Genomic DNA, 26,242 nt, shown 5'->3' with positions numbered 1-26,242 from the left:
CTCTTTTATATGAAAAATTTTGGAACAGGAGAAGGGCGTTTAGCTCCAGAAAGCAAATCTGCTATTTGAGCTACAGACATGCTTCTTAAAATATTCTTAGAATACCATAACTTATGTGTTTCCTCTGCCCTGAGAACTGGTCACTGGAACTTAATATTTTAGCTGGAGGTAAGGGCCTGACAGAATGCGTGTAGGACCGCGTTCTCTCTGCCTTTTGGGGTTAAGGTGGGCAGCAGGTCCATGTTCTTATTGTGTGACAAGACTTCTAGCTAACAGTTTGTGAGCAGTATGGTCTAAAGAAAGATCTGGAAACTTCTGTGGGAAGCATTCAGCAGAGACATTTCTTCTGGGAAGAAAATGTGGAAAACAGCTCAGAAGTTTTCTTGGGAGGAAGTAATAAAAACGGGTCAGGAGAAATGAGGCCCGTTTCATGGCATGAGATAGAGATCTGCTCTGTCATTTCTCTCTCTCTCTCTCTCTCCCCGCCAGAGAGAAGACGGAATTGTACCTTGACCCCTCTGGCCACCAACCAGCTCCAGAACCAGGAGAACCAATGCTGCAAGGTCCGAGCTCTTCTCCATGCCAGCCTGGATCGCCACAGCTCGGAAGAGGAGCTGGAGCGCATCAACCGAGAGTTTGCTGCTGAGAAGCGGAAGTGGTCCCAGGTCAGCAGGCTTGCGTGCTGCAGTGACAGCAACAACACCTCCTCCAGTGACGAAGAAGTGAAGAACTTGTGCGCCATGTCCTTCCAGCCTGTTGCAGAGCAGGCTGATGGTCTGCATGCAAGCCCAAGCCCTGTGCTGTTCAGTGCCTCCCCTCCCAAGAGACTCCAGCCTCTGGTGCGCAACCCAGCCTCGAGACCTTTAATCTTGACGAGTGTTGGGACAGGCCTTGAGCAAGTCATGCCATGTAAGAGACATCGGCAAGGATATGGGGATAAGATCTGCAGGCCCAGCCTTGACCTGGAAAAAATGCAGCAGGTAAGGCAGAACTTCATACCAGGAAAGTGGCATCACTTGAGAGGAGGTGTTGTAAGCTAAAGTGGAAGAGGATTATTGAGGCAGGGCTCAGTAAATTCAAGAAGTTGTTTCCTGTGATTGTGCCTTTAGAGGCATAATTGATTCTGCAGTTCTTCTGCAGTCTGCCTAGGATAAATTAGTTTAGATACCTCTTTAAGAGGTAAGGTTGCTGCAACTTTAACGGCTTCTGCTACAGTTGTGCCTCTATCTTGGTACACGTTAAGAATGCAACACATAGTCTGGATTATTGAATGACATAGGAACAAAATCACTGGAATTCAGTCAGGTTACTCCTGCTGCCGTGAACTGACTCATGCCATTTACTCTGATAGGAATTTATTGTTCAGGGGTGTATGAATGAGCACCTGTGCAGTGGAAGTAGGCATAGATTTGATGTTAGGTACTAAGTATCTGTGAGTTTCTTGACCTCTTTGGACTTGTCTTTTTATTCTTTCTGCGAGTTTTACAGCAATGTAAAACTATACTTCTTATATCCTTAATAGTTTACAAAAGCAAACTGCTTTAGTGCAGTTACTCTTGATTTTGCTCTAAGGAGCTGGGACTGAGGTATACTTTGCCCAGGGTGGTCAGCTGAGGAAAAGACATAGGGCATACCTGGTATGAGATGTGAGTTGGCCTGCACAGTGCCTGTCTGTTGCTGCTCTTCAAATAGGTGCTGCTGCAGAGTTAGTATTGCAAACTGCTCTTCATTATTTGTTTTTCTTGCAATGGTATAGTGTCAGTCTGAAAGAATATCTGCAGACATCTGCTGACCCTGCTAAATTGCAGTAATTTAAAGACAGTTATTTTGAGTTCTGAATTTCCTCTCATTAGGGAAGAATTTTGCTGCCTCTGGTTGGCTGGATGTACTAGATCTGACCTCATGAAGAATGTTCCCACTAAGCCAATGAGATGGAGCAGTTGGGGGGGGAGGGGAGGGGAAGAATAACACAGAAACAACTATATATTTATTTTCCATTTCCCTAAGCTAATTTTAAAATGATATATTTTGGGAGACTTTAGCATAGGCAAGCCAACACAAAGGGAGATGCAGCCTGAATTTTGTGGGACTTTGATCATTTGTATTTTTATATTTTTAATTGGTTTATTTTCAACTGTTAAGCTCTTGAAGCATTATGATTATTTCTTCCTTGATCCAGAAAGTCTCATTCGCTGCATATCTTTGCTTGTCACCTGTACTTGTTTCTGCTATGAAAATCATGAGAGAAGTAGTGTAGATTCAGGCTTTTGCTGACTTGTTTCTTAGAACAGTGATGTGAAATCTGTTTTTGATTTTGAGTTCTGCAGAATCCTTATGTGAAGCAGGGCAAGTCTTGGTCAGTATCTCTATCCCCTAGCTGGTCAACAGGAGCTATGAGTTTCTTTCTTCATCTGTCTTCATTCTGCAAAAAAAATGCCATTTTTATTAAATGCCTGTTCATTTGGCATAATGTGCCTTTTTAGTTATCAAAACAGTGCAGATGAGCAAAGTTGATATCAACTGGCTACTCTAAGGCTCCACCTGGACTCTGTCCATCAAGCCACTCTCACTTTGTGATTTGTTTCCTTACTGTCTTACGTGTTTATTTGCCAGAATGAAGCTGATGGATTTGATCAGATGGATACTTTTCTGAACAGCAGATGTTTCCCACACTTGTCCCTCAGCATTCGTGCAGCTCCGTGTATCTGGCAAAATTATTTAGTTCTAGAAGCAAATGTCTTCAGAGACAGGAAGATACGTATATGTGCATGCTATAGTTGCTCAGGTGTGAGTGAAGAGATGGTGAGTGCTTTGTCTTTGCATCAAATCCTATTTCTGTTGGATGGTGATAGAAGATCAGTCCAGAGTCGTGGTGTGGAGTGGCTCTGTGTTGGGACACTTAAGCTGTTTTTAGAACTGAACATACAAGGCAGTTTTTGCAGGAAGACACGCCTTCCTGGGCTCCAGTGAATGTATGCCTTTTTATAAGGAAGGAGAACAAATTTGAGAGAGAAAAGTGGGAAGTCTGAGTGCATTTAAGGGATTAGGGTATTGCTGTGCTTCTACCTCCATGGCCTGTGGATAAAATGGAAATCTCCACCATCTGGACTTTTCAGTTCAGCCTTTCTCAGCAGGAGAGGCTGCATAAGAGCATGTTTAAAGCGTCCCATTCTGGTTAGGTGCCAAGCCATGTCTTTCCAGCTTCACAGGACAGTGTGATTCTACCCTTTTGTGCCCCAGCCATCAGTTTGGACAGTTGCCGGAGTATTACCCACCCTGGTTGGTTAGCTACCCGCTTCATCTCTTCTCTATTGAGGCTAAGAAGGGGAATTCAATACACGCTTTTCTTCACTTCTCCAAAGGACTGGAAAATTACCTCAGAAGACTTCTTCTTTTCTTCCCTTAATTGGGCTGAAATACCCTGGCTCGTGCAGACGCCTGTATTGCTCCAGTGAATGCCTTCTCCTAGCTGCCCCTTGATCACGGTTCTTAGATAGCAACCTCATTACGCGCAGGCCCTGCTGCCAACCACTTGCCATTTAACAGAGGCTGTGTGTGTCCCAGAAAGACTGGCAGCCTGCTAACATGAGCAGATCTGGCTTTTGTGGCAGTGCTGATTCTCGAGGTCAAACAGAGCATGGAGAGCTTTTGATGGTTTGAGGTAAAGGCAACAAGGACCACAAAGTTTGACAGACGTATAAGGAGGTCCAGGGGATGAGATTGATTGTTCTTGACGTGCTCTGTAAACAGAGAGGAAGTAGATGATCCTTCCTCCTGTGCCATTTATTGGGGCTTGCTGGAGCTCTGTTGACTTTTCAAGATGGTGAGAGTAGATTTCAGAGTGCAGCCTTTGCAGGGAGGGAGATCGTAATCTGAGAGCAGCTGTGGGTTGGCAAGATGAGTAAACAAACCGTTTTCATTTATATGTGGGTAGGTGGTTGGTAGGGAAAGCATCACTTAAAAGTACAAAGCAGAATCTGCATACCTAGGTTATGCTATGAAGTCATTGGGTAGTTCTGAACAAGTGAAACGCTTCTGCTATGGTTTACCTGTGTGTGTGAGTAGATAATATCAAACTTTCATTGTCTTAAGGAGGCCTAATGCATCATTTAGAATGCTTTGAGATTCTAGGATGAAAAGGGCTAGCACAAAAGAGAAAAATGCACCTGAAACTTGAATTTCCTGTTGCAGACACTGCACTGTTTTGGTGAGTGAATAGTTTCAGTGCATGATGGGTGATGGAGGCTTTGTCTTGGCTTGGCACTGAAGCGACCTGGGGCAGCATTATCTCTGATCTGAACTTAGCTGTATGATCAAGCTCAATGGTTCTTCTGATGAATACTTGAATGCTGGCATTTTGGTTGGGCAGGCACTGGCAGGCTTTGAAAGCTTTCTTTTGGGCTGATATCAATTGCACAGAAGCTGCAGGAAAGCAAGCTATGGGCATGCACCATAAAATGATGAAGGAAGGTTCAGTGTGTGCACTCTGGTCCACTGGGGTCTGGTCTTCGTGCTGCTAATGGATCCAGGGTGAAGTTTCCACATCCTTAACACAGCTGGGCTTTGCCCTTGCCTGCCTCTCCCAAACTTGACAAATAGCTTCCAGATAGAGAATGTGAGAGCTCACAAGTCCTTTTCACCTTTCATCCTCTTATTTGAATCCAGCCCTTATCAGTTACTGAAAATTGTTATCATCTGTTGTCTTTTCTGAGCTTGCCTCTTACTGCTCAGGGTTGCCCGAAAACCCACTCCTGCACTGGTGATATTTTCATCTCTCTCTGCCCTGGGCCTCGCTCCCCAGAGTGACCGAGTCATTGATCTGTGCTGAACATAATGATTTTCACCACTTCTTCCCGGACCCCATCCAGAATTTGTCTATTCCAGGTGTGAAAAGCTGAGCCATAGCACTTCTTTATCCCCAAGTACAGCTGGTAGCTTCTTGAAGCAATATAATAAGGAAACTCTTGCAGAAACCAGTTGTGCCGTGATAGAATGAGAAATTCTGCTTCTGGTAACCTTCTGCTATTTTGCTTTAATTTTTCACCTCCAAAACATACCCGATGGCAGCTGTTCATCCCACACTGAAGCCTCTGACCATCTCACCCTTGCCAGTATTTGGCCATGAAGCAGCCAATGAAACAAATGCTATGCATAGCTGCTGCAAGACAATCCTAGCATGGGAAAGTCAGGGGCTGAAAAAAAAAAGTATTAGGCTGGTCATCTAGCAAGGATAAGGATATAGTTCTGCTGCAGGAGGCTCTGGGATTCCAGACACGTACCGTGTGGGGCATAGTAGATATCTCATTTTTTTTCTCTTTTTGAAAGAAGTGAGGAGATGTTCTCTTCTGATTTGTTGTTTCATGGTGCCCTCCATCTGATGTCTGGTTTGTGAATTCAGGAAATTGTAATCCGATGAAGTATGGTGTGGGGAGGAAGAGTGCCTTCTGAAAATGCCCAGGTCTGGGAAGTAGAGAGACTCAGTAACTAGGGAAGGCACGAGGAACCTCACGGTATTCAGAGGAGGTGATTACAGTTCTGTCAGGCAGTAAATATCTTTATCTTTCTCTGCATCCCGAGTGTTTTCTGGATGGTTCTTACTCTCTAATCCATGCAAAAACATACCATAGTGGAAGTGCCTGCATGCTGTCAGGGCTGGATGAATCAGAGCAGAATAGAGTAGTAAGCCATGCAGAGTTTAGCTTACCTGCTTTCTAGGAAGGAGAATGTTTTCCTTTCCTTTCCTGAGGGAGGCAAGTGATGTTGTTACTTTGCTAACAGTAAGGCTTCACCTGCTGTGGTGCCTGCTTCTAAACATCCAGGGCAAGGTGAGTAAGATAAATCATTCTACTCCTAAACTTTTGGCACGGATCAACGTGATAGAGGTTAAGCAATCTCACAGAATGGCTGAGGTTGGAAGGAACCTCTGAAGATCATCTTGTGCAATTTCCTGCACCAGCAGGGCTGAATAGAGACAGTCCAGGACCAGGTCCAGGCTTTTAAATCTCTCCGAGGATGCAGACTGTACATCTGTGTATGGGTGCTTCTGCCTGGAGATCTTTATCTCTTTTTCCCTATATGTCTGTCTGTGTAACTTTGCCTTCTCTTGCAAGGAGATGTTAAGTGATACAGTTATTTGGACTGCTGCAGAGCCTTGGTACTGTTGGTTGTGTCCAAGAGTGAGCCAGTAGTGAGAACATCTGCTGAAACATCTGAAATCTGGTTCATTGAAGTTCTGCTTTGGATCTTGAAAGATGATATGGTTGGTGACTAGTATGGTTAGGGTGATCTGGAGTACACCAGAGAGCTTGAATGAGTTAATGGAAGAATGTACTGAAGGGGAGATACGTGAGTTAGGAAGGGGAAGATGAGGATAGAAATCAGTGGAAACAACTAAGAATCTTTTTTTTTTTTTTTTAATTTATTTTTGGTATTAGGATTCCCAAAGGGACAATAACAGTACCTGGCACCAGTGGTAGTAAGTTATGAGCCTGAGGTTAAAGCCAGCTTATCATTTAGCTTATCATTCTTATCATTTAGATTGGCAGGCTTGCTGGTTACCTTCCCAACTCAGCTGTCTTTCTTTTTTCTCTTAGCTCCAAAGCCTGGTTAGAAGGTATTAGGTAGAGTTGGTTCTTTGGCTGCAGACCAGGAAGAGGAGATCAAATGGGCATATGGGCACCAGTGGCATATGTCCTTGGGATTTGACTTAGGGAGATGTTCTGGGTGATGCTGGTGGTACTACGTGTGATTTTATCTACTGGTGTGACTCTGAGGGGTAGGTAGTCCTGGAGGGAGCAAATGGGCCATCCCAGCGTATCTGAAAGAGGGGAACTAGTTGAGCAAGTGAAAGGCAGGCAGGGAACATGCTCCCATCTCTGGTGCCAGCATCTGTCTGTACATGAATGGGCTTTTGACCTCTGTGTCATTTTTTTTATCTCTTGCTAGAGCACCACTGAAAGTAATACCTACTGGTACTAGCAGAAGGCAGAGCCCAGTGTCCTGTACCTACTGGCAGTGGTTTATGATGGGCTGCCAGCGGGCTGCAGCAAAAATCATGCAGCAAAACCCAGAGATTGTAACTGCAGCAATGATGCAGCTGGTCAAAATGTGAAGTGGGGTGAATGGTTGATTGTCACAGCGTGGGTACTGGGTTGTGTACCCAAGGATGACCACCTTTTTGACATATATCCGTTCTGTCTCCTTTGTGTTGTCTGCTGTAGGCCCTTTTTGAAGAAGGTTTTGCAAGGATGTTTTGTTTCTTGCTTTGACACGACACAGTGCAGGATAACGCTGGTACGCTCCCTCTCTCTGTATTCAGCCCAAGTAGCCTTAAGGGCCTGGCAGATTAAGAAGTTTTGCTGTGACTTGCTTTTACTTTCCAACAAGACCACTTAATAGATGTTGCCTGTAAATGAAGGTCAAGGCCTTCTTTCTAGTGGTCTCTAGAACAGAGCAGGATTATCCTCACCTCCCTCCTCTTTGACATGTCTGGACTAGAAGGAGTGCCTGGGTTGGGTCCCAGTGTGGCTGTTTGTTAGCCAGATACCTCTCCCTTCCCACTCCTCCCTCAGCATGTGGCTCATTGTGATACAAATATCTCATCGTTGCCTGGGGAGAAAAGGAGTTAGCAGGCGGCTTTGCCATATGCTGTAACTGCCCGTGTTGTATTCAGTCTGCAGATGAATGGATTTCTCTTCAGGCATGATAAGTTGCATCTTTTGCTTATGGTAACAACCTCTGAAGAGGAGAAAGATTTACAGTTAACTTCTTCAGACAAACGTTGAGGTGAACTTGAGGGAATTGGAAAGGGTAGAATAAGTAGCTGTTTGGACGCAAGGGTTTGTTCCTGTTGTAGCCAAGACAGCGTGGGGTGCTGGTGTCAGTTTTCTGATCACTTTTTTTTTTTTTTACTTGATTATGTAGATGAGAACCTGGAATGAGTGGAAGAAATAGGTTAGACCCTATCTTTTGTTCCTCCCCAGCTGCCCTGGTACCATTGAATTCCCACCTTAAGCATTTACAGAAGTGACCAATCAGCACCCACAAGATAATGGGAGCTGCTTCTGCTTAAAAATCACACTGTAAGAGCAAGTTATGAAAGTTATGGTGGCAAGAGATGGAGCGTAAGAGCTTGTTTTTTCCCCTCTGCTCTCCCCTGGTGCTGCGTAGCCCTGGATCTCAAGTTAAGTCACTTTCCTTGTCTAGCTCTTGTTACCAGTGATGCTTGGGAGGTGACCCACTTACCTTAGCAATCTGTGTCCTGCTAGGAATCACAGAATCACAGAATTGTAGGGGTTGGAAGGGACCCCCAGAGATCATCGAGTCCAACCCCCCTGCCAAAGCAGGTTCCCTACACCAGGTCACACAAGTAGGTGTCCAGGCAGGTCTTGAACATCTCCAGAGAAGGAGACTCCACAGCCTCCCTGGGCAGCCTGTTCCAGGAAGAGAGGGCAAGAAGGATGGAGGGAGGTGTGGTAGTGCAGGCTTGGAAACAGAAGAAACAGAGACATCTTCTGATTGATTTATTAATGCAAGTGCTTCAGTTCTGCTACCACAGACTGAAAGTAGGCAGCCTGTCTTGGAGCATGCCTGAGACCCGAAAACCACAGCAGCCATTACTGTTGAGCAGGCAGAAGCTGACTGAGCTTTTAAGGCCAAGTCTGTGACTAGAGTAAACAGTCTAGGAAATGCTGTTTTTTGAGAAGAGCTTTGGTGCGGTAGAATAGTCAGCCTGGCTGTCATCAGTGCAGCTGTCCTTGGCGTGGGCTGGGGCTTAGCTCTGATTTTCTGCCTTAACTCTGAATAGACTCTCCGTTGTTGGCTCAAATGAGAACTGTGCTGCTGGGCTCTGCTTTTGCTGTCTTTAAGCTGGTTGATGTCAATGAGAGTTTTGGGCATTGGTCCATGGCTCATCTCACAGAAGGAGGGACTCAACAGTGGCATCTACTTCACATGTAAATTGAAAAAGCATTAAACCAGTGCAGATTCACCTCTGAAGCTTCCTGTTCTTCTCTAGAGCTTTGTTCCCAGATGTACACTTCTAGTTGAGCTGCAATTGATTATGATGAAATAATGATCAGTAAGTCAGAGACAAACACCTCGAGCCCCATCCAAGAATGTGTCACTGCATTTTTTTCTAAATGCAAGATTTCAAAAGCATGGATGTGTCTTGGGGGCCACAAGTAAATTAAAAATACGTAAATGAAGATATTTCAAAGAAACCCTATTAAATTTGCTGGCTTTCCTCTTTGAAAATGTTGTTTTTCAATCTCTTAGACATTGCTAGCTCATTTAAAGTACCTCCTTAGGTTCATTCAGAAATGAATTTGCAAAGCTCAAGATTCTGTAAAGTATTAGGAATGTAAATGATAATGCTGTGAAAATTGAAAATTAATTTTTATTTTTACAAATACACTTGTGTTTTAAAATCCTCACATATCCTTGTGAGGAATAATTCCACCTTCATGTGTTTGAACATGGAAAACTAGGTTGAGCAGTTATAGAAATGATTAAACGGTGAATTATTTCATAGGTTACTTTGCTAGTGCTGTTGGTGTGCTCATTTTTGACAGCATAGATGAGTCTTTTGCCTACCTGTGGAGAGTTTAGAAATTCCTTATCTTGAATGTTGCCTCACAAGCTCATCAGACACTCCTGTGGATTCTGACAGGGTGGTATGTGGGGATAATGGGATTAAGAAACAAGGAACAGTTTAACAAAACATTTTCCAAAATGCAAAGCTAAGGGAGTCTGTGTAGTTCTGTAATAGGTAGAGGTATCCTTAAACTAAAATCAGATGCCTGATTTTTGTTGCTGTTATAAATCCATACTTGTTATATTACAGATGTTGTGGTTTGCAACAGGGGAAACCACCACAGGTCAGGGAATGGCTGAGCCAAGTCATTTGCTTTTAAGGGAAATATACCAATCACTCAAACAAATTGTCTCAAAGCTATTCATATAAATGTAGTATAAATTCTTGCTTTTATTATCAACCTGCTTCTCTCCACAGAGGATCACAGCAAGCTAGCCTTGAGACATTCAGGTCTGCCTCTGTACTCTGTTCTTTCCTCTCTTAATGAGATGATCTGAACTTCTCCTGTTATCCAGTGTGGTGAGTGAAAGAGCCCTCATGGTCCTACAATGTGACCATTCTGTAAGCATGAGGACAAAAAAAAAAAATAATCCTAAATGATCTGTGTGTTGAAATTGATATCAAGAACACTGGCACGTATTGTAGGGGCTCTGGTACAGAGCTTACAGAATGTGAAGTTGAATATCTATTTCCAAGTATTTGGAAAGTGGATCTCGATGCAGATAGTGCAGTTGCATACGTCAAGTCAGCAGTTCTCCAGCAGTTTCCTAATGGGTGCAGCTGTAAGGGTTGCCATGCTCTGCTAACATCTAAGTGTCACAGCCTCCTCCTGGTTCTGAGCTAATACTTGACTGCTTTTTCGTAGGAGACATTCAAAAGGTTGGCAAGAGTGACGTGTCTCCTGTGCTGGTGTTCACAGATCTTTGGAAATACTGAAGCTCTTGAGCACTGAAGCATGTGGGTAAAAGAACTGGTTGTGTCACTTCTCATGTCGGAGAGGATTCTGTGTGTTGTCTGGAGCCACATGCAGCCATGAGGGTGTGGACAGAGGGGACGCAGTGGGATATCAAAGTCCATGAGTGCTCATCACCAGCAATGAAGGGAGCTACCTACCTACTTAGAAGGATGGGCAAAGAACCAGCCAGAGAATGTGGGCTCCAATGAAATCCTTGCAAGCTGTTCATGTTGATACAGGCCCAGGCCTGCTCAATCAGAGTTGGTAGATCAAACTCCATCACAAGCTCAGAGTTTTGTCCCACAATTGGCACCCAAAGCCCCATGTGCTGTTCAGTGCTGTGCTGTAAGGAAGGTGTGGGCTGGGACTGCTGCACTGGGACGTGGCTCACATCATAGGCAGGCAGAACATTCTGTAAGCACAGTGGTTAATTACATGCTTTATAAATTGATTAACTGCTTGGAGTAAGAGGCCTTTATCCTGTTAGCTACCCAGCCACTTCAGGATGTTTGCTTGTTACTACTGTGTATGTGGATCTCAATAGGGAGCAGGAGAACAGGAGAACATGTAGATGATGAGTTGGAAAACTTGAGAATGGTTGGGTTACTTCATCACTTCTTTCTGTAGTGATTAAGGTTCTACTACTGCAATTTCCAAGATGTTTACGTAAAGACCAAAAAAAAAGAAAAAAAGTCTCTCTGGTCTGTTAATCATCTTCTGACCTGTAATTTCTAATATAGTACTTACTTATGTAAAATTATTTTCACATGTCCTTGCAAACAAATGGGATCTCACAAATAAGCATAGTCATGAAGGAAGAAGATGCTGAAATAAGCTGTGCTGACATGCCATGCCACGTGTGTGTCAGAATAAGAAGAAATGGGACTCTGTAACTTGTGTTCAGACTCTGTGGAGCCTCAACCAGCCCCATAGCTTGGGATGTTTGCTTGTTTGTTTCTTTGAGGCAGGTTTGTTTTGGCTTCTCAGAGCTATTTTTGCAGTCACTCTGCATTTGGCTTGTTCAGAGCTTCTCTGCTGTCTACAGATCCAAGTTCTCATCTGAAGATATGACCTTGTGTATTTTCTGTTTAAAGTTGTCTTTGTGTGTGCTGTTGGCAGCACTGGCTTGAACACAAGGTGAGCGTTCCCAAAGAATGGTATCCTTTGCTGTGCTCAGCTGCTGAGATGATGGGAGGCGATTCTAGATCACCTTTGGAATTTCCATTATAAAGAACAGGCTATGTGTGCCATCAGTGCCACTTGAGATAGTTTAGAGCAGTGAGTGTATCCTGTGTTGCTCTGCTTGGAGGAGCTCCACTAAGAGCAATCTCCTGTCTAAGAATTTATGGTGCTGGTGTGATGGTGATCTCCATTGGCCACTCTTCTGTGATGGGTTAGAGGTGGATACAGTATTTTTCCTCCAGAAAAGTGTCTTTGCCTTAAAGGGTATAGTTAGCCAGGTTTGGGGACTGGTGAGCAGGCATTCAAACTCATGTATCACCATCTAAAACATTCAGGTTCACTTTCAAATTGTGAAGAAATTGGCTTAAAAATCGAGAGCCCCAAAGCAGTTGAGCTTTTTTGTTTTGGTTTGGTTTGGTTTTTTTTTGTTTGCTCTCCACATGTACAATTCTGTTTTCCTCTGCTGGGCAGAACCTGTGAGAGTGAGCACTCTTCTCGAAACCTGCTGCCCCAGATGTTCCATCTGTTGGCTGGCTGGTGTGGGGGGGGTCCTGTGGCTGGCTTGTGAAACCACAGAACCTTTGGAGGGAGGACATGATCAGATTCTCAGTTAGCTGAGGATGCTGGTAGAGCGTCAGGGACACCCTCTGGTGTGCCTGTGTCCCTTGGGGTTGGAACAGCCCTCTTTGTGTCTTTGCAGTGTCACGTCTGACAAGTCTGTACCTTGCACTGACTTTTCTTGCATTTTATTTCTTTCCCAGGCTATACAGCTGTATGGTTTTTCAGAGCCCTCTCTGTGTCTTCCTGCTCACAGGAAACTGTGTTTACTCTATGGTCTGACTTGTGCTAATGTTTTAACCCCTTCTTGGTGCACTGAGGAGGCAGGACTTGAACGGTAAGCATTGGGAGGGTTTGAGGCTGTTTGTTTTGAGCCCCCAGTGCTCCTGCAGGAGGCGGAGTGCCTTCTGCCCTCGCTCTGCCTATGGCAAAACTCTGTGGGGAGGGAGGACTTTGAAGTTGTGTCCAAGACAAGGCTCTGGTTAATGGTCACGAGTTGGAACAGCAGAAGTGAGACAAAGTATAGAGACATCAGATGATATGTTAGACGACTGGATGTTCCCCGTGGACAGCTTTGGAGCCAAAGCTGGGAGTGAAGGGAGGAAAAGGTCACATTGGCAACCCTGAATTTAAATCCTTGTGAGCTTTTTCTCAGGAGCTACTACCATGCCTGCCAGCTGTGAAACCAAACCCTTCCTCCCCTCCTAAGCTCTAGTGAGCAGGAGGGGTGAGCCCAGCATTTGAGCTCTGGTAGCTTCGGTGTGTATGGGTGAGTGATAGGAAATTAATGAATCCTGCCCCTTCTTCATATTTTTGTTACTCCACAGGTTGCCGGAGTTTTCAGTCAGGTCCATTTACTGAACAAATGGAGATCTGCATTATTTTTTTTTCAGGCCTTAAAGAAAACTCAGCAAGGGATTTGGGATTGGCGAGGAGTGAATAGATGAACCATCTGATGTACCCTGCAGATCAGCAGACTCAGACTCTGCCAGACCAGCAGGGGAAGTGGCGGCTGAGCCAGAGATGCTCTATATAGACTGTTCCATTCTCCTATCCCAATATCTCCCCTCCATTCAAATCAAAGTGCTAGTGGTGCAAGTGCCAGGGCAAATCTCTCCTATTGATCCCTGTTTAGGGAGACAGGGCTTCATATGGATCCAGTGCATATTTAGAAATCTTATGCCACACAGATGACCAAGGAGCAATAGAAAACCAGAGTCATCTACAGACAGGCAAGAAGTCTGTTTGTGTAGGCCATAATTGTGTAAGTAGGTAACAGTGTTTACATTAGCTGTGGCTCTAGTGTGATATTCAGAGAGCTTCAAAGAGCAGATTGTAAGAAGAATAATGTTATCTGCTCCCTGGGCCTTGGGAGTGGTGGGAATTCAGTTGTTACGCCAGGTGGCAGACCTTGCTGGCCAGGCTTTGACTCAGATCCTTCTGCAGCAGGCATTGCCCTGAGCATTAGGTGCCACTCATTGCAATTATTTGTGCATCTTTTCCAATTTAGATTTGATTGGTTTGCTTTTGTTTAGAGAGTGATCTGTTGTGGGAAGACATACCGTACCTGCAGTTAAAACTGACCTGTGATTCAGGGCCATTTCATATTTGCTGTTAGTTCTCACCCATTGGTCTTAGTAGCGGCAGCCCAGTGCCTCCCAGTAATGCACCAAATAAAGAGACTTAAGGGCATCATGCTGGAGGGGATTTTGTGACCACTCTGGTTTTTTGTGATTTTCATGGTGTATCATCCTTGACAAGTACCCCATGGTACACATTTTTGTGAGTTTTTTTTTCTAGTTTGAATTTATTCTTAGCAATCACTTGCTAATCAGCATTTTCTCTGTGCAGAGACACTAAGCAGTTAGTGTTTACACCGTAATAGAGGCATTGGGTTCATACTGTTTGCTGGCCAGGGGTGTTGCCTGAAAAACTGGGGCTCCTCCATTTGTTAGAGGTGGGAGCCGTTTATAATGATGTTCACAGACCAAATCTGTTAATGTTTTGAAGGAGTTTCAGCTTGAAGATAAGTGTTGTGGCAAAAAAAATTAAAATGTTTTAGTGACTAATTCCATGGAATATGAAATAGAAATAACTTTCTAGAAAGTTCAGAGGCTTTTCAGGATATTCCAAAATATTACCACAGAATTTACAGCCTTTGGATGCTGGAGTTTGTTTTTGTAGGAAGAGCCTGCTGGCCAAACCGCTTGGGTTGACTTGTATTTTAGAGTGCCCTGAGGCTGCTTAACTTCTGCTGGAGCAGTGTCCAGTTTCTGACAGATGATAGTTGTGATTTAAGGCTGTAGCTGAAATGGATCTTTCCTAATGCTGCCCAGCTGCAGGGATGGGGCAGAACCTTTGTGGTAGTCTTGCACGTGTGGGCGCTGCCTTGGCACAGGGCATCCCCGGTCGAAGGCTGCACAGGGGTAATGTGCATGCAGAGCAACCTCAGGTGACAGCTGGGAACACCTTGCCCCCTTGTTTCTCTGCTGATTAAAGTCGCATGTGCCTGGGAGCCTGAACACTCCCATTGCAGGATAGCTAGGTCGTGCACCTGGTGGTGCCTGCACGTCCCTGTGCTATACCCCTGACTCCAGGCTACAGCCAGCTGGAGTTGCTTTCCTGTACAGCTGCAGAGCCAATGACCTACCCTTTTTACTTGCAGCTCTTATACTGCAGAGTTAAGAGGTGATGCTCATCCCATAGCAGCACTGCTCAGTGCCAAGGAATTTAAATAGAAAGCCTGACATCAGCCTCTAAAACAGCTTAAAAAGTCTTTTGCGTGCTATCTTTCTAAGCTGATCAGAATGGAAGACCTGGCTTTGTATTTGCAGGCACCTGTCACCCTATAAGAGAAATGAGAGGAGCTGTAGTTCGGTTCCCTTGCTACCTGGGCCAGTGGCTCAGCACCACTTGCGTGGTTGGGACATGCCTGCACTCATCAGTGGTGGTTTTGTGAAGAGATGGCTGGAGCTGTTGTTGAAAGGACACATGAGAGCTTCAGCCTTGCTGCTGGACTCAGCTTGAGGCATGTGGGGGTTTCATGCCTCACTTCATTGGAATGTTACCATTGGTAGTGGCCAGTTCCTTTCTTTTAATTCAGGAGCATCTTGTCCCTGTGGCCCGTTAGGCTGGCCACTCTGAGCCATATGGTGGACGGGGGCAGGTGGCACGCAATTTGCTCAGGATCTGAACACCCTCTACCCACCACAGTTGCACCCCAGCCTTGCACCTGGAATTTCCTCAGGCATGGCAGGCAGAGTGCAGCCAAAATTTGGCTTTGGGGCTGCTGGAGAGGAGGTTGAGCAGCTCCCAACTCTTGCACACCTTCCCAGGAGCAAAGGCCACGCTACTCTGGTCATCTTGGTGCCTTCACCTGCTGTGGCACTGGGCTGGAGCTCATGCAGTGTTGCTTCTGCACTGGTGTCTACTTCACCTCCTGCCACAAGAAGCATGCTGTGACCATTTCTGTCCTTCCCTTCTCAGGCTGCAAAGCTGATTTGTTCAGTTTCTGTTGGTTTTGGTCTTTCGTGGATAAACCATTGCTGGGCACGGTTTCTTCCTTCCCGTGCTCCTTCTACCTCAGCCTTCTGTTCTGTCCTCAAATGTGCAGTTTATGTGTTGTTGTGATGTTTCCTGGGGCTTTGCAGTTTTTCCTGTTTCAGTTCTTTTTTCCAAACAAAGGCAAATCATCTATCTGTTTCTACATTTACATTCTCTGTGATAGACACTCAAGCTTTGACTGCCTTGTTGTTCCTTCTGATTAATGTTCTTCCAGAAGCCTGATTTGAAGTTAAATTGTAGCAAACCTGGTAAACACAGTTTTATTTTGTTACTGCTTTGAAATCATTTTCATTAAAGAAGTGAAAAAGCCCTTCAAAATCTTTAAGTTGGAACAAGGTGATTGCGTATCAGTATATGGAGTTTGAAATGCGCTGATTTAAAGTAAATTAAATGACAGGTTAACTTGCACTGAAAGTTTCTAAGCACTCTTGCACCAAATCAATTAAACTGGTGTGGAAAAATAATATTTGAGCTGTATCCAACAGCTTACAGGCCGTTAGATTTAAAGCTACAACCAGGTAATGAAGTATAATAATGAATGATAATAATTTTAAAAAAAATAATAGAATTAGGTAAGCAAAGAGCTGTTGTTTTGTCCTGTGGAGATAATAAAAAGGAAACCATTATAAAAACAGAAATGTGCAGAAAAACAGAAATATAAAAAGGAGGTGTGAGGTGAAAGGTTTACTAACATACAAGTTGGCACTTCGCACTGTACACTGATTCCAGCAATTCACCAGGCTCCAGTATTTGAAAATTAAGCTGTGATACCTGATTTTGAACTGTTCTTAGCCAGCATAGTAAATATTTATTTTGAACCTCAGTAGCATGACAGAAATTCCCCTTTCTTGAGGATTGCTCTGTTCCTAGAAGGATCTTGCAGTATCAGTATCTATATGCTTTGTTTGCTTATATATCCTACAGCCATCTGTGTGATGCTGCGCTTTGTATAAGCAGTGAGGTGCGTGCAGCCCTCGCTGTTTGGCTCAGGTTTGTGACTGTTCAAACTGATGTTAGAGGGCTTCAGTTAGGCACTGCTGCCTGACTGGAGATCTTTCCTGAAATGAGGCTGAATGAGAGGGCTGTGCACTCTGTGAGGCAGGCGTGGTGGTTCATCTCTGCTGTCAGTGTGGTATTTTGACGCGGTGGTGACATCCCGCAAAGCTGTGCGTACCAGTTCAAGGGCTCGTTACAGTGTGTTACTCTGTAAACACGTAACCCTCGAAGTGATAGTTTCCAATTCCTGCAGCTTCGTTTTTAGATCCAGATCCAAGAGGGAGGGAGTTGCTGAGTTATGAGCAGAGAGCATTTGTGTAACAGGAGGTGGGATGGGTGGGAGGGTTCTTAGCCTGAACTGATTCTGCTGTTTTCTGGGACTTTAACCCTAATATGTTCCAATTCAAATGTGTTTTTAGAGTGACGCATTAACTCTTGTGTCTTCAAAAAAAACTTTCCACGTTTCCTTAGCCATGTCATTTCCTTCTTGTAAGCAGAAACAACGGCAGATCATAAAACAAATTTTCCACCATGTAAGTAATAGTGCTCCCAGGTTGTAGGTGTCAGCTCTGATGCCAATGCTTCTGTCTGAGACCAGCAGGAGAGACTTTTTAATTGAAATAGAGAGGCTGAGCCTCTCCTCTTTTTCTTCCATTTCTTTTATTGCAGGTGGAACAAAGAATCTCAGAAACCAAACTGTACAGTTTATTCTCAGCTCTGCTATTAATATTCTACATGACCTTCAGCAAATCTCTGCTCTTCTCCCTGTCATAGCTCTTGAAAAGAGAGGAAACAAAACTGCTCTTCCAGATTGGCCTGGGAGTTAGGAATAATCCCAGGGTTACTAAGCTGATTAATAAACTGAATGTGTCACCTTTTTTATGGGCTGTTCCCCCTGGCTGTAGGCTACTGCAAATCATGTAGGCAAATAAATGTTATTTCAGCTCTGCCTGTATCTATGTAAATAGGAGTTAATGAGTTGCTTTGTCTCATGGCCAGCTCCAAAGGGAGGATGAGGAGAGGCTGCTGTGGAAAGTCCCCAGCTGTTGCTAGGCACTACAGCATTGCAGCTTCCTTCTCCAAAACTCTGCTCAGGTTTGGCAAGGCGAGAGAAAACCAAGTGATGGAAAGCCCTACAAAGATGTGTTGCTTACGTTCTCTAACGCATGGCTTTACTGTGCTGGGTGCAGGGAGTGTGTGGCTGCAAGTGAGGCGGAAGCAATTTGGTTAGATAGAATAATATTCAGTAACTGGCCTTCTGTTTATTCATTCTCAGCTGCGGGATCATGTGGCTTGCTTGTTCTCTGTCCCTTCTGTTCCTCCTCCTGGTGTTTTTTTGTTTTTTGTTTTTTTTTCTTCTGACTGACTCTCTTGGACTCTTGCTGTAAAGCTGGAAGAGCACAGCATCAGTGGTCTTGCCATGCTTCCAGTTTAAGTAGTAACAGGAAAACCCAGCTATTCCAGAGGGTTTCCTCTGCTAAGGTTTGTGCTCCATATTTACAAATTGCAGATGAGGGGGTATCATATTTGGATTTTAGTATCGAGTCTATCAAATAGCACACTGGAGATTACAGCTAACACAAATTGTTTTGTAGAGCATCTTGTTTTTAATACAAAATGCCAACATCCTTGAACTGTAGCAAATAGCGTTAAGATCCTTTTACCATTAAGACTTGGCATGGCAGCATCAGTGAAAAGAGCACCTCTGTTTTCTGCCAGAAGCGTAGGACTTCAGATACAGCTGAGCACTTGAATTCCTCCTAGTGAAGTCTGGCTGGTTGTCATCCACCCACGGCTTGTTCAGACTTTTCAGTTAGTCTTTGTCATGTCTTCTAAAAGGTGTAATTACTATCTCTGTTGTTCCTCTCTAGTTGTCCTAATATGAGGCCAGAGTGAATATATTTAAGGTTTTGCTGCCTCTGCTACTGTGTAGATGGGAAATAGTGAGTTTTTTTGGCACCCTAATGGAATCATAAGGCGACCAGGGTATGGGACCTCGCTAAGCATTGGGTTACACTGGAAAGTATTTTGCTTTTTCCCTTTCAGCACAGGATCCCATGGTGCTTCTGAGGCACTGCAGAATGCAGTGTTGCTGCCTTGCTCCGCCATCCCTGGGGATTCACCCAAGTGTACTGTGAAGCTGAGCTTTACAGCTGTCTGAAGAAGCAGAGAGTCTACACAACCACACAGATTTTCCAACTTGTAGTTAAATGGGTACGGCAGGATACATCCTGCTGTAACAGTGTTCCTCCCTCCAACAGTGGGGATTGGCACCATGAGTTCCAATTCTCACTTTCATTACCTGACTCCACTTTCTCTTGCACGTTTTATTCCACCAATGGGCTCGTGGCTTTTGTTATCTACCTTACCTGGTTTGTGCAGAGACATGTTGAGTCCTTTCTGGTTAGAAACCCTGGGTCTGTGCTGACATGGCAGCCTGGGCTTCCAAGTCAGACTGAACGGCAGAGGCATTGGGTGTGGCCACAAATGAGCCCTCTGATGACTAACAGAAGTAAGATTGGGATTCATCTGCAAAAGCATTAAAAGAAAAATTGCAGAAATCATTGTAGCACTTACCTTCACCTCTGTGGATGTTTGTACTTTCCTCAGACACCAAAGTACACATGCACAGGCTTCAAGATGCATTGCAGAGTCTGTCTGTTTGCCAGACATACAGGTGCACACTGAGTGTGCTGAGGGCTGGATTTTGGATCTGAGTAGCTGGTGTGTGTAGAAATGTGGATTTCCAGCCCCCTTTCCAGCTTAGGGAAGGGTGTGTAGATTAGCTCTGCAAAGATGTTTGTGGAGCATAGAATGGTAGAAACTGTTGGAGGAGCAGGATTCCTACTGCACAAGTACTTTCTATGGAAAAAAGTGTTTGTTCTTCTGGGCACTGTTGCCAGTTGTTTGGGTTTTTTTGTTGTTTTTTTTTTTGTTTCTGAATTTGGAGGTGGGGGTGCATATATACGTGTTTTGTTGTGTGGCTTCTTTTTAAGCTTTTTCGAGTTTCTAGTCTTTTACTGTGTTGCTTTTTTTTTTTTCTTTTTTCTTTTAACTGGAAAAAGAAGGAAGACGTGAACCAAAAGGAGCAAGGAAGCAGTAAGGACTTACTATTTACTGCCAGTGTTAGTAGGATGGAGGGATGTTCTTCCACAAGTTTTCTGTCTTATTAATACAATTAGGGAAACACTTCATTTGCTTTGTTAAAGTGTGCTTGTGGGAGGGAAGTGTTTTTCCACACATCACATAGCTTTCCAACTGGAAAGGTAGAAAACAAGAGCTAGGAAAATACTTCTTTCAAAAGTTGACAGAGAATCTCTTGCCTGATGTATCCCCATCAATAAGATTTTAACTATGAACAGTGTAGTTGAGTACTTTTAATGGAGAAAGTGGTTTCAAACCTTGTTTTTCCACTTTGAGGGTTTTGTTTTGCTTGTTTGTTTGTTTTTGAGGAGAAAGAATTATTTTGTTCACTTGCCAACTTTGAAAGCGCTGCCTCAGAACTGGCATAAAACTGCACCTCACCTGTTTATTTCTGAAATGACACAGAGTAATTACTGTTTTAGGCATATCCTGTTTGCTAGGTCGTGCGGTTCATGTTAAGGCAGCTTTAATGGCTCTTCATTGTATAGCAAAGGGATTTAGGACTGTGGGCAGGTACTTCTTCATTTTGTAATTCTAAATAAGTAAACATAATGAAATTTGCTGTTAAATAATGGGAGCATCCACTATACGTTAAAAAGACTATTTTTTTTCTTCATAAAAGGAAGACAAATTCACCTGCTTCAGGGTGGAGTACTAACCACTAATTGGCAGAAGTTAGGAAGAGACTTCCTTTTAAGCAGTTGTTTCATTTCTTTCTCTGTGGCATTCCTTCTACTTTCTTTTGAAACCTGGCGTATTGGCCAGTGCTGGAGGACTGTCTAGGCTATCCTAGAATCTCAGGTTAGGCTGATTCCTTGATGGCCACTTCTGATAATTCATGTATTCCTGTCTTTCATATCTCACTTAAGCCATCCATCCATCTATCCATCTTGTTTGGTAATTAGGCATTAATAAGGAGAGACTTCCTACAACCTCTCTCTCTTTGTTCCCTCATGCTTCTGCTACTAATCCCTGGATTCTACTTCTCTTTCAGAAGATGCTGCTGAAGAAGAATTGTGGAATGAAGACTAGAGTTATTAAAATTCGTGTAAGTTGCTCTTTTGTGGTGCACTTCATCTCTCCACATATTTCTGAATGTGGTGATAGTCCTTGAAAACCTGTGCCAAGAAGATTATCTCTGGAGGTTTCTTTGGCTTGATCAGTTGAATAACAAAAGTTACAAAGTTGGAGGATAAATGGTAGTTGCAGACTTAAATTGGGTTCTAATGAAGCTAACAATATTTTCCATTTTGGAGACCATGGGTTCCTGCTTCATTGGAGAGGAACTCTACATCTCGTGCTATGAATTCATACACTTATGCATAGCTGTCCTGTAGAGTGTCGTTTGGATCCTTCTTGAGCAGAAATGTTGATTTAAGTTGTCCAGTGATGCTTGACATGGATGAGAGGTATTGGTAGGTAGTCCAGGCAAGGACTGTAGCTATGTGCTGCACTGTAAGGGATGTGGGATGGGTGATCTCCAGATGACAGTCTAGATCGCTGGGATGGCTTTACAGATGGAATGACACTGCAGTGTCTGAGCATCTCCTATTTTTGAGTGCACAGAAACGTAGCAGGTCTAGGTTTCTTCCATGTCATGCTGTTTGCACCTCTTAGGCTTTGTCCCTAGTACACCATCCCTTGACTCTTTAGCCAGCCTCTGTGGTACTTTGGCTTTTTTTCAGTCAGTGCTGTGTGGCACTGCAGGGAGGTGTGTGGCCTTGTACATTGCAGCCAAAGCAAGTGGTTAAGTCTACAGAATCCCACATAATCCTTCTCATATTTGCAATACGTGAACAAAACCAGCTTGTAGTGAAGAATTTTGCATTGAAACTACTACATAGTAATTATAACCAGCAAGGATACCTTGCAGGAGGGATGAATAGCAGACTAGGACCCTACAGGGACTGATGCCTTTGTGTACCCAGAATTGCTATATTTGCATGCAGTTGGGTGCCCTTGTCCATCACCACTTTGTAGGTGACTTTTGTTATTGAGGACTTTTGTTATATAGGAGTGGCTTAAAGCCTTGTATACAGCTGCATGGTGTTTCTATCACCTCTCATATGCATTCAGCTAGAGCACTTCAGTCCTGTCTTCCAGCTCCACCATGACCTGATGCTTCTGATGTGCTATTAATCCCAATCTGCTTTGTATTCTCTTGTGCAGCTGCCTGAATTGTTTTTACTTGAGCTGTTTCCTCCTGTGCCCTCTGAGCATTCTGATTCTGAGCATCAGGTTGTATCTGACCTATGCTAATGCAGCTGCTGTGTTTTACTCCAATGGATTTACCACCTTCCTTTTAGCCTTGTCCCTCATACTTTCCTTGTTCTTTTTTTTTATTTTTTCCTGGGTGTCCCTAGGCTACAGTTAACTTTAGTACTGCTCCTGCTAGGAGCCCTACAGCCCCTGGGATTTCAAGGGCACCTCAGAGCTGTTTCCTCCAGCACCATGAGCTCGTTATTGCAGCTTTCTATGTGCCTCTGTAGAATCTGAGAGACAGAATCATCCCTCCGCTCCCTGCTGAGCTCATGTCAGCTCACGCTAAAATAAATAGCAGAAATGGAGAGCACACCTTTCTGACAGATGGCACAGCATCCATGTTCTCTGGCCAGCCTTGCTGAGCTGGTACAGCGTGTCACTACCTGAGTTGTTCGTGCGGTTTCCATGACAATAGCAAATGATACTTCAGTCTCCAATTGATCTGTCGCGGTAGCAGAGGTGTTGGGTAAATGAGCATTTTTGCTCCTGTTTTTCAAGCAATTCCAAGTGCCCACTTCTGTGTACACAGCTTAGGGAGGAGGCAGCAGGCCCCCAGCCAAATATCTTGTTGAGGTGCCTCTGCTCTGGAAGCAGCTGAGAGAGGTCCATACCTCTGAAGGATGTTGTTGTGCTTGCCGCACAAAGGGAAACCTCAATCCAGCCAGTGAGATATGCTTGGCACAAAGTTCCTTCTCAGCGGTGCCCAGGGAAAGGGCAAGAGATAATGGGCACTAACTAAAACACAGGAAATTCTGGTTGCCCAGAGAGCTTGTGGAGTCGCTTGAAGATACTCAAAACATGCCTGGACACAGCTTTGGGTAACATGTCGTAACTAACCACTCTCAGAATGTGGGCTTTGAACTAGATGCCTATTCCACAGGCACCTGCCAGCCTCATTCTGTGATTTTTGGCATTTTCCTTAGCACTCAGTAACTTAAGGCACACCAGAGACTTTAGTGCCCTTGGGAGGGCTCTTCTGAGGCCCTACTAAATACAGCTTTTTGCAAGGGGTGATAGCAGAAGGCCAGGTTATAAGCCTGGTTCTCTATTGCTCTGATTGCTAACAGAGGTTTAGTGTTGTGACTGCTACTGTAGTGGGGTTGAAGAAATTGAGGGATGGGTTGTTGAGTTATTACAGGAGGAATCTGACAACTGTCTGCATGTCTGAACAGGAAATGTCATCACGTGAACTTGTGTTGCTGTAACCCTGGGAAGTCCTGGTGTGCAGTGCTCCTGTTTCAGCACAGTTGAAGAGTTGCAGTGATCTTAGGCAGGATAACCACATCTAGACAGAGTAGAAGTGGATGGAGATGCAGTGAATGAACTGATCTGAGGAACAGGCCAGCAGAGAAGCAGTGCTGCCTCATTTTTATTTTTGTTTTTATTTATTTGGGTTTTTTGAAAGGATTTGAATCAGAGATCTGTTTGTTGGTTTTGTTTTTTTGTTTTTTTTTTGCTATATTCTGCTGCTTTCTGCGTATCTTATTGTCACCGTAACCCTCACACTGCAGGGACAAATGACCAACTAGATAGTAGGCATGCTTAGCACTGTGATATCAGTGAAACATTTTCATGCTATTTTTGCTGAAGACAGTGTCTCATGTGGTTGTAAGATAACGTGCTCTTAAAAATGTGTTCTTCCTGGCTGATATTGTTATTATCTTGATGTCTCAGGGCTTTGCTGATACGTCAGGACACAAAGTGATGTACTCTCATGCATCATCCCATCTATGCTGTTCCTCCTTCTTCTTCTGGAAGAGCCTCGCTGAGGAGGGTTAGATAGAGAGACACTGTCTTTGCCATCTGGTACCAGAATATTTTCATTCCTTGGAAATGTTTGTATTCCTTGGGAGCCTTTCTGGAGCCAGTGTCCCCGGTTGGCTTCTGCTTTTCTGCATGCTGTTTGAATGCTAAGATGCCACCTTTACTTATTTCTTGTACCTCGGTTTCCAGTGGTGTTAGGCTACAGCCTTTCCACTGTCTAAGCAGCTCTTCTTAAGTGAGGTGATGGAATAGAAGTATGACAAGCCCAAGACAGCAGCAGCAGCTTAGTCACATGTGAAATGTTTTGGATAATAACTGCTGTGAGAGGTCAGGGCCTGTAGTAAGGAGAAAATACTAATTCAATTTCTCTTCTCTCCCTCTGCCCATCCGCCCTAAGTAAGGGATAATGGAACAGGAGAATCAGGCCCTATGGGTAGGCAAGTGGGGATAAATTGGAGGTGACAGTGAGTGTATGAAGTATGGATTTGTATGGATGCACGTGTAACATAGAATGCTTCAGTGCAAAGTGAGGGGTAGACATGGGCACACAGAGGTGTTGCCCAGTGAAGCAGGCGTCTGTATGCAGATTTGATTGCTCATATCTCAGTGTGTCAGCCAGTGTCTTGTTTGTAAGTGGAAGCAAGGTGTTAGGTATGAGTGAGAGGAGCTCATGTATGTGTGTGTATTTTAACAAGAAGAGTATGGTTGAGTGTTACGTGGAGGCATGTCCTTGGTTTTGGAAGGAGGATGATTGTATGAGCATGTGTTTGTGGAACTTAATTTCCTCAGCCCTTGACCTTGCTTGATCAGATGCAGCTAGCTCTGCAGAATGCAGAGATGCATCTTCCAGAATCTATCTATAGTATCACAAGTCTTCTGTTGTCCAGACCCTCTTGGGGCAAGGCTTCCACTTCAGTCATGTACCTTGTTTTTCCATCATGAACTCCTGCAGACAGTCTCTGAAAGAGACGGATGGAGCTTAGCTCAGGGGCAGCAGCTGGGCTTATCTCAGGTGCGGGAGGTGGGTAGAATACACAACTGGTGAGCCCCTGGCTATCTTGAGAACTCTTGTTGGGACAGGCAGAGATTAAGGATTTCAAGGCCAATCTGATAATTTACCTGATCAGATAGGTGTTTTCTGCTATGTGCAAAATAAAATAAGAAATTTAAATTGGAACATAAACCGCTTGTACTCTTGCATTGATCTTATCAGTTCTTCAGAACATCCCCTGCTTGAACAGTGGCCAGATCCCAGGAATGACTTCCCTGACTCTTATCTCTCATGTTTGTAGCCTAAACGACCAATGCAGAAACATGCTGAATATCCTCCTAAAACAGAGGACCTTCTCAGCTTAGAGCTGAGCTGTCTTTGCAGAGGCCTGAGATATTCATAAATATGAGGCATGCAAGTTGACAGAGCAAGATTAGGTGCAAGCCTGTTTCTTGCTGCATGGTAAACAGTAAAGATTTCACAAGTCAGAAGATTCTTTGTGTATGTACATACGTACAATATGTTATTCCTTCCACTGTAGATTCCCAAGGCACTTTGCGAGCATTGCTAAATAATAAGCAGAAGAAAAATATCATGATTGCAATTTCAGAGTTAAACTGAGAAACCAGAAAATAGGCTTTGATCTACAGACCGCATTCCTTGAGCTGCATTCTTATTCATACCATACCACGCAGTCTAAACAGCTCTGATATCTCAGGCGGATTGCTGACAGTTTGTCTGTCACTCCTGGTTGTGTTTAGTATGTGTCTGAATGCCTAAACCAAATCTTGCTCTTTAGGAGCAGCAAGAGAGGCTCACCTTGCTCACATCCTTGAATTACTTGCTAGGCAGAGTCCTAGACAGGCATTTTTCTCCAGATAATGGGCAATTCTCTGCTGAACAAAATGGAGAAGGTCCTCTGTGAAGTGAAGGCATGAATATCTACTGGCCTTCTGGGGAAACCAGCTCCCTCCATGTTTCTGTCAGCCAAGCCAGTGAACTACCTGCTGAAGATCTGTGTATTGATGGCTGGCCCTGGAGAACGTAAGGCCTTGATCTCAGTAAGTTCTGACAGAAGGCAGCATGGGGAGGGATATAGTCTAGCTGAGGTGGGAATGCCTCTGTTTAAAAACTATCCCAAATATCTGGCTCCAGACATTGTTTTATTTAGCACTGCCTTTACTGGATTTTATGGCAAAGGCTAACTAGCCTTCAGACTTTCCATAGCATC

The 26,242-nt window shown here is 44.1% G+C and overlaps 1 protein-coding gene across 3 annotated transcripts in view; it reads left to right on the top strand.

The window, feature by feature from the left end:
* The window catches only part of LOC128080768 (uncharacterized), a 52,470-nt gene that overhangs the window by 16,484 nt on the left and 9,744 nt on the right, over window positions 1–26,242 (top strand). Inside the window, exons 3-4 of one of the 3 annotated variants that reach the window (XM_052683377.1) lie at window positions 490–980; window positions 20,992–21,042. In XM_052683377.1, the coding sequence (XP_052539337.1) occupies window positions 490–980; window positions 20,992–21,042 (542 nt within the window). Of the gene's footprint in view, window positions 1–489; window positions 981–20,988; window positions 21,043–26,242 lie in introns of all 3 variants that reach the window. The other 2 variants (XM_052683366.1, XM_052683385.1) reach the window with 2 other exon arrangements.

This window comes from Tympanuchus pallidicinctus, unplaced genomic scaffold, assembly GCF_026119805.1.
Source record: "Tympanuchus pallidicinctus isolate F22 unplaced genomic scaffold, pur_lepc_1.0 scaffold1, whole genome shotgun sequence".
Classification (NCBI taxonomy): Eukaryota; Metazoa; Chordata; class Aves; order Galliformes; family Phasianidae; genus Tympanuchus; species Tympanuchus pallidicinctus.
Note: the sequence above shows the minus strand (reverse complement) of the source record. Positions and strands in the feature narration are given on the sequence as shown.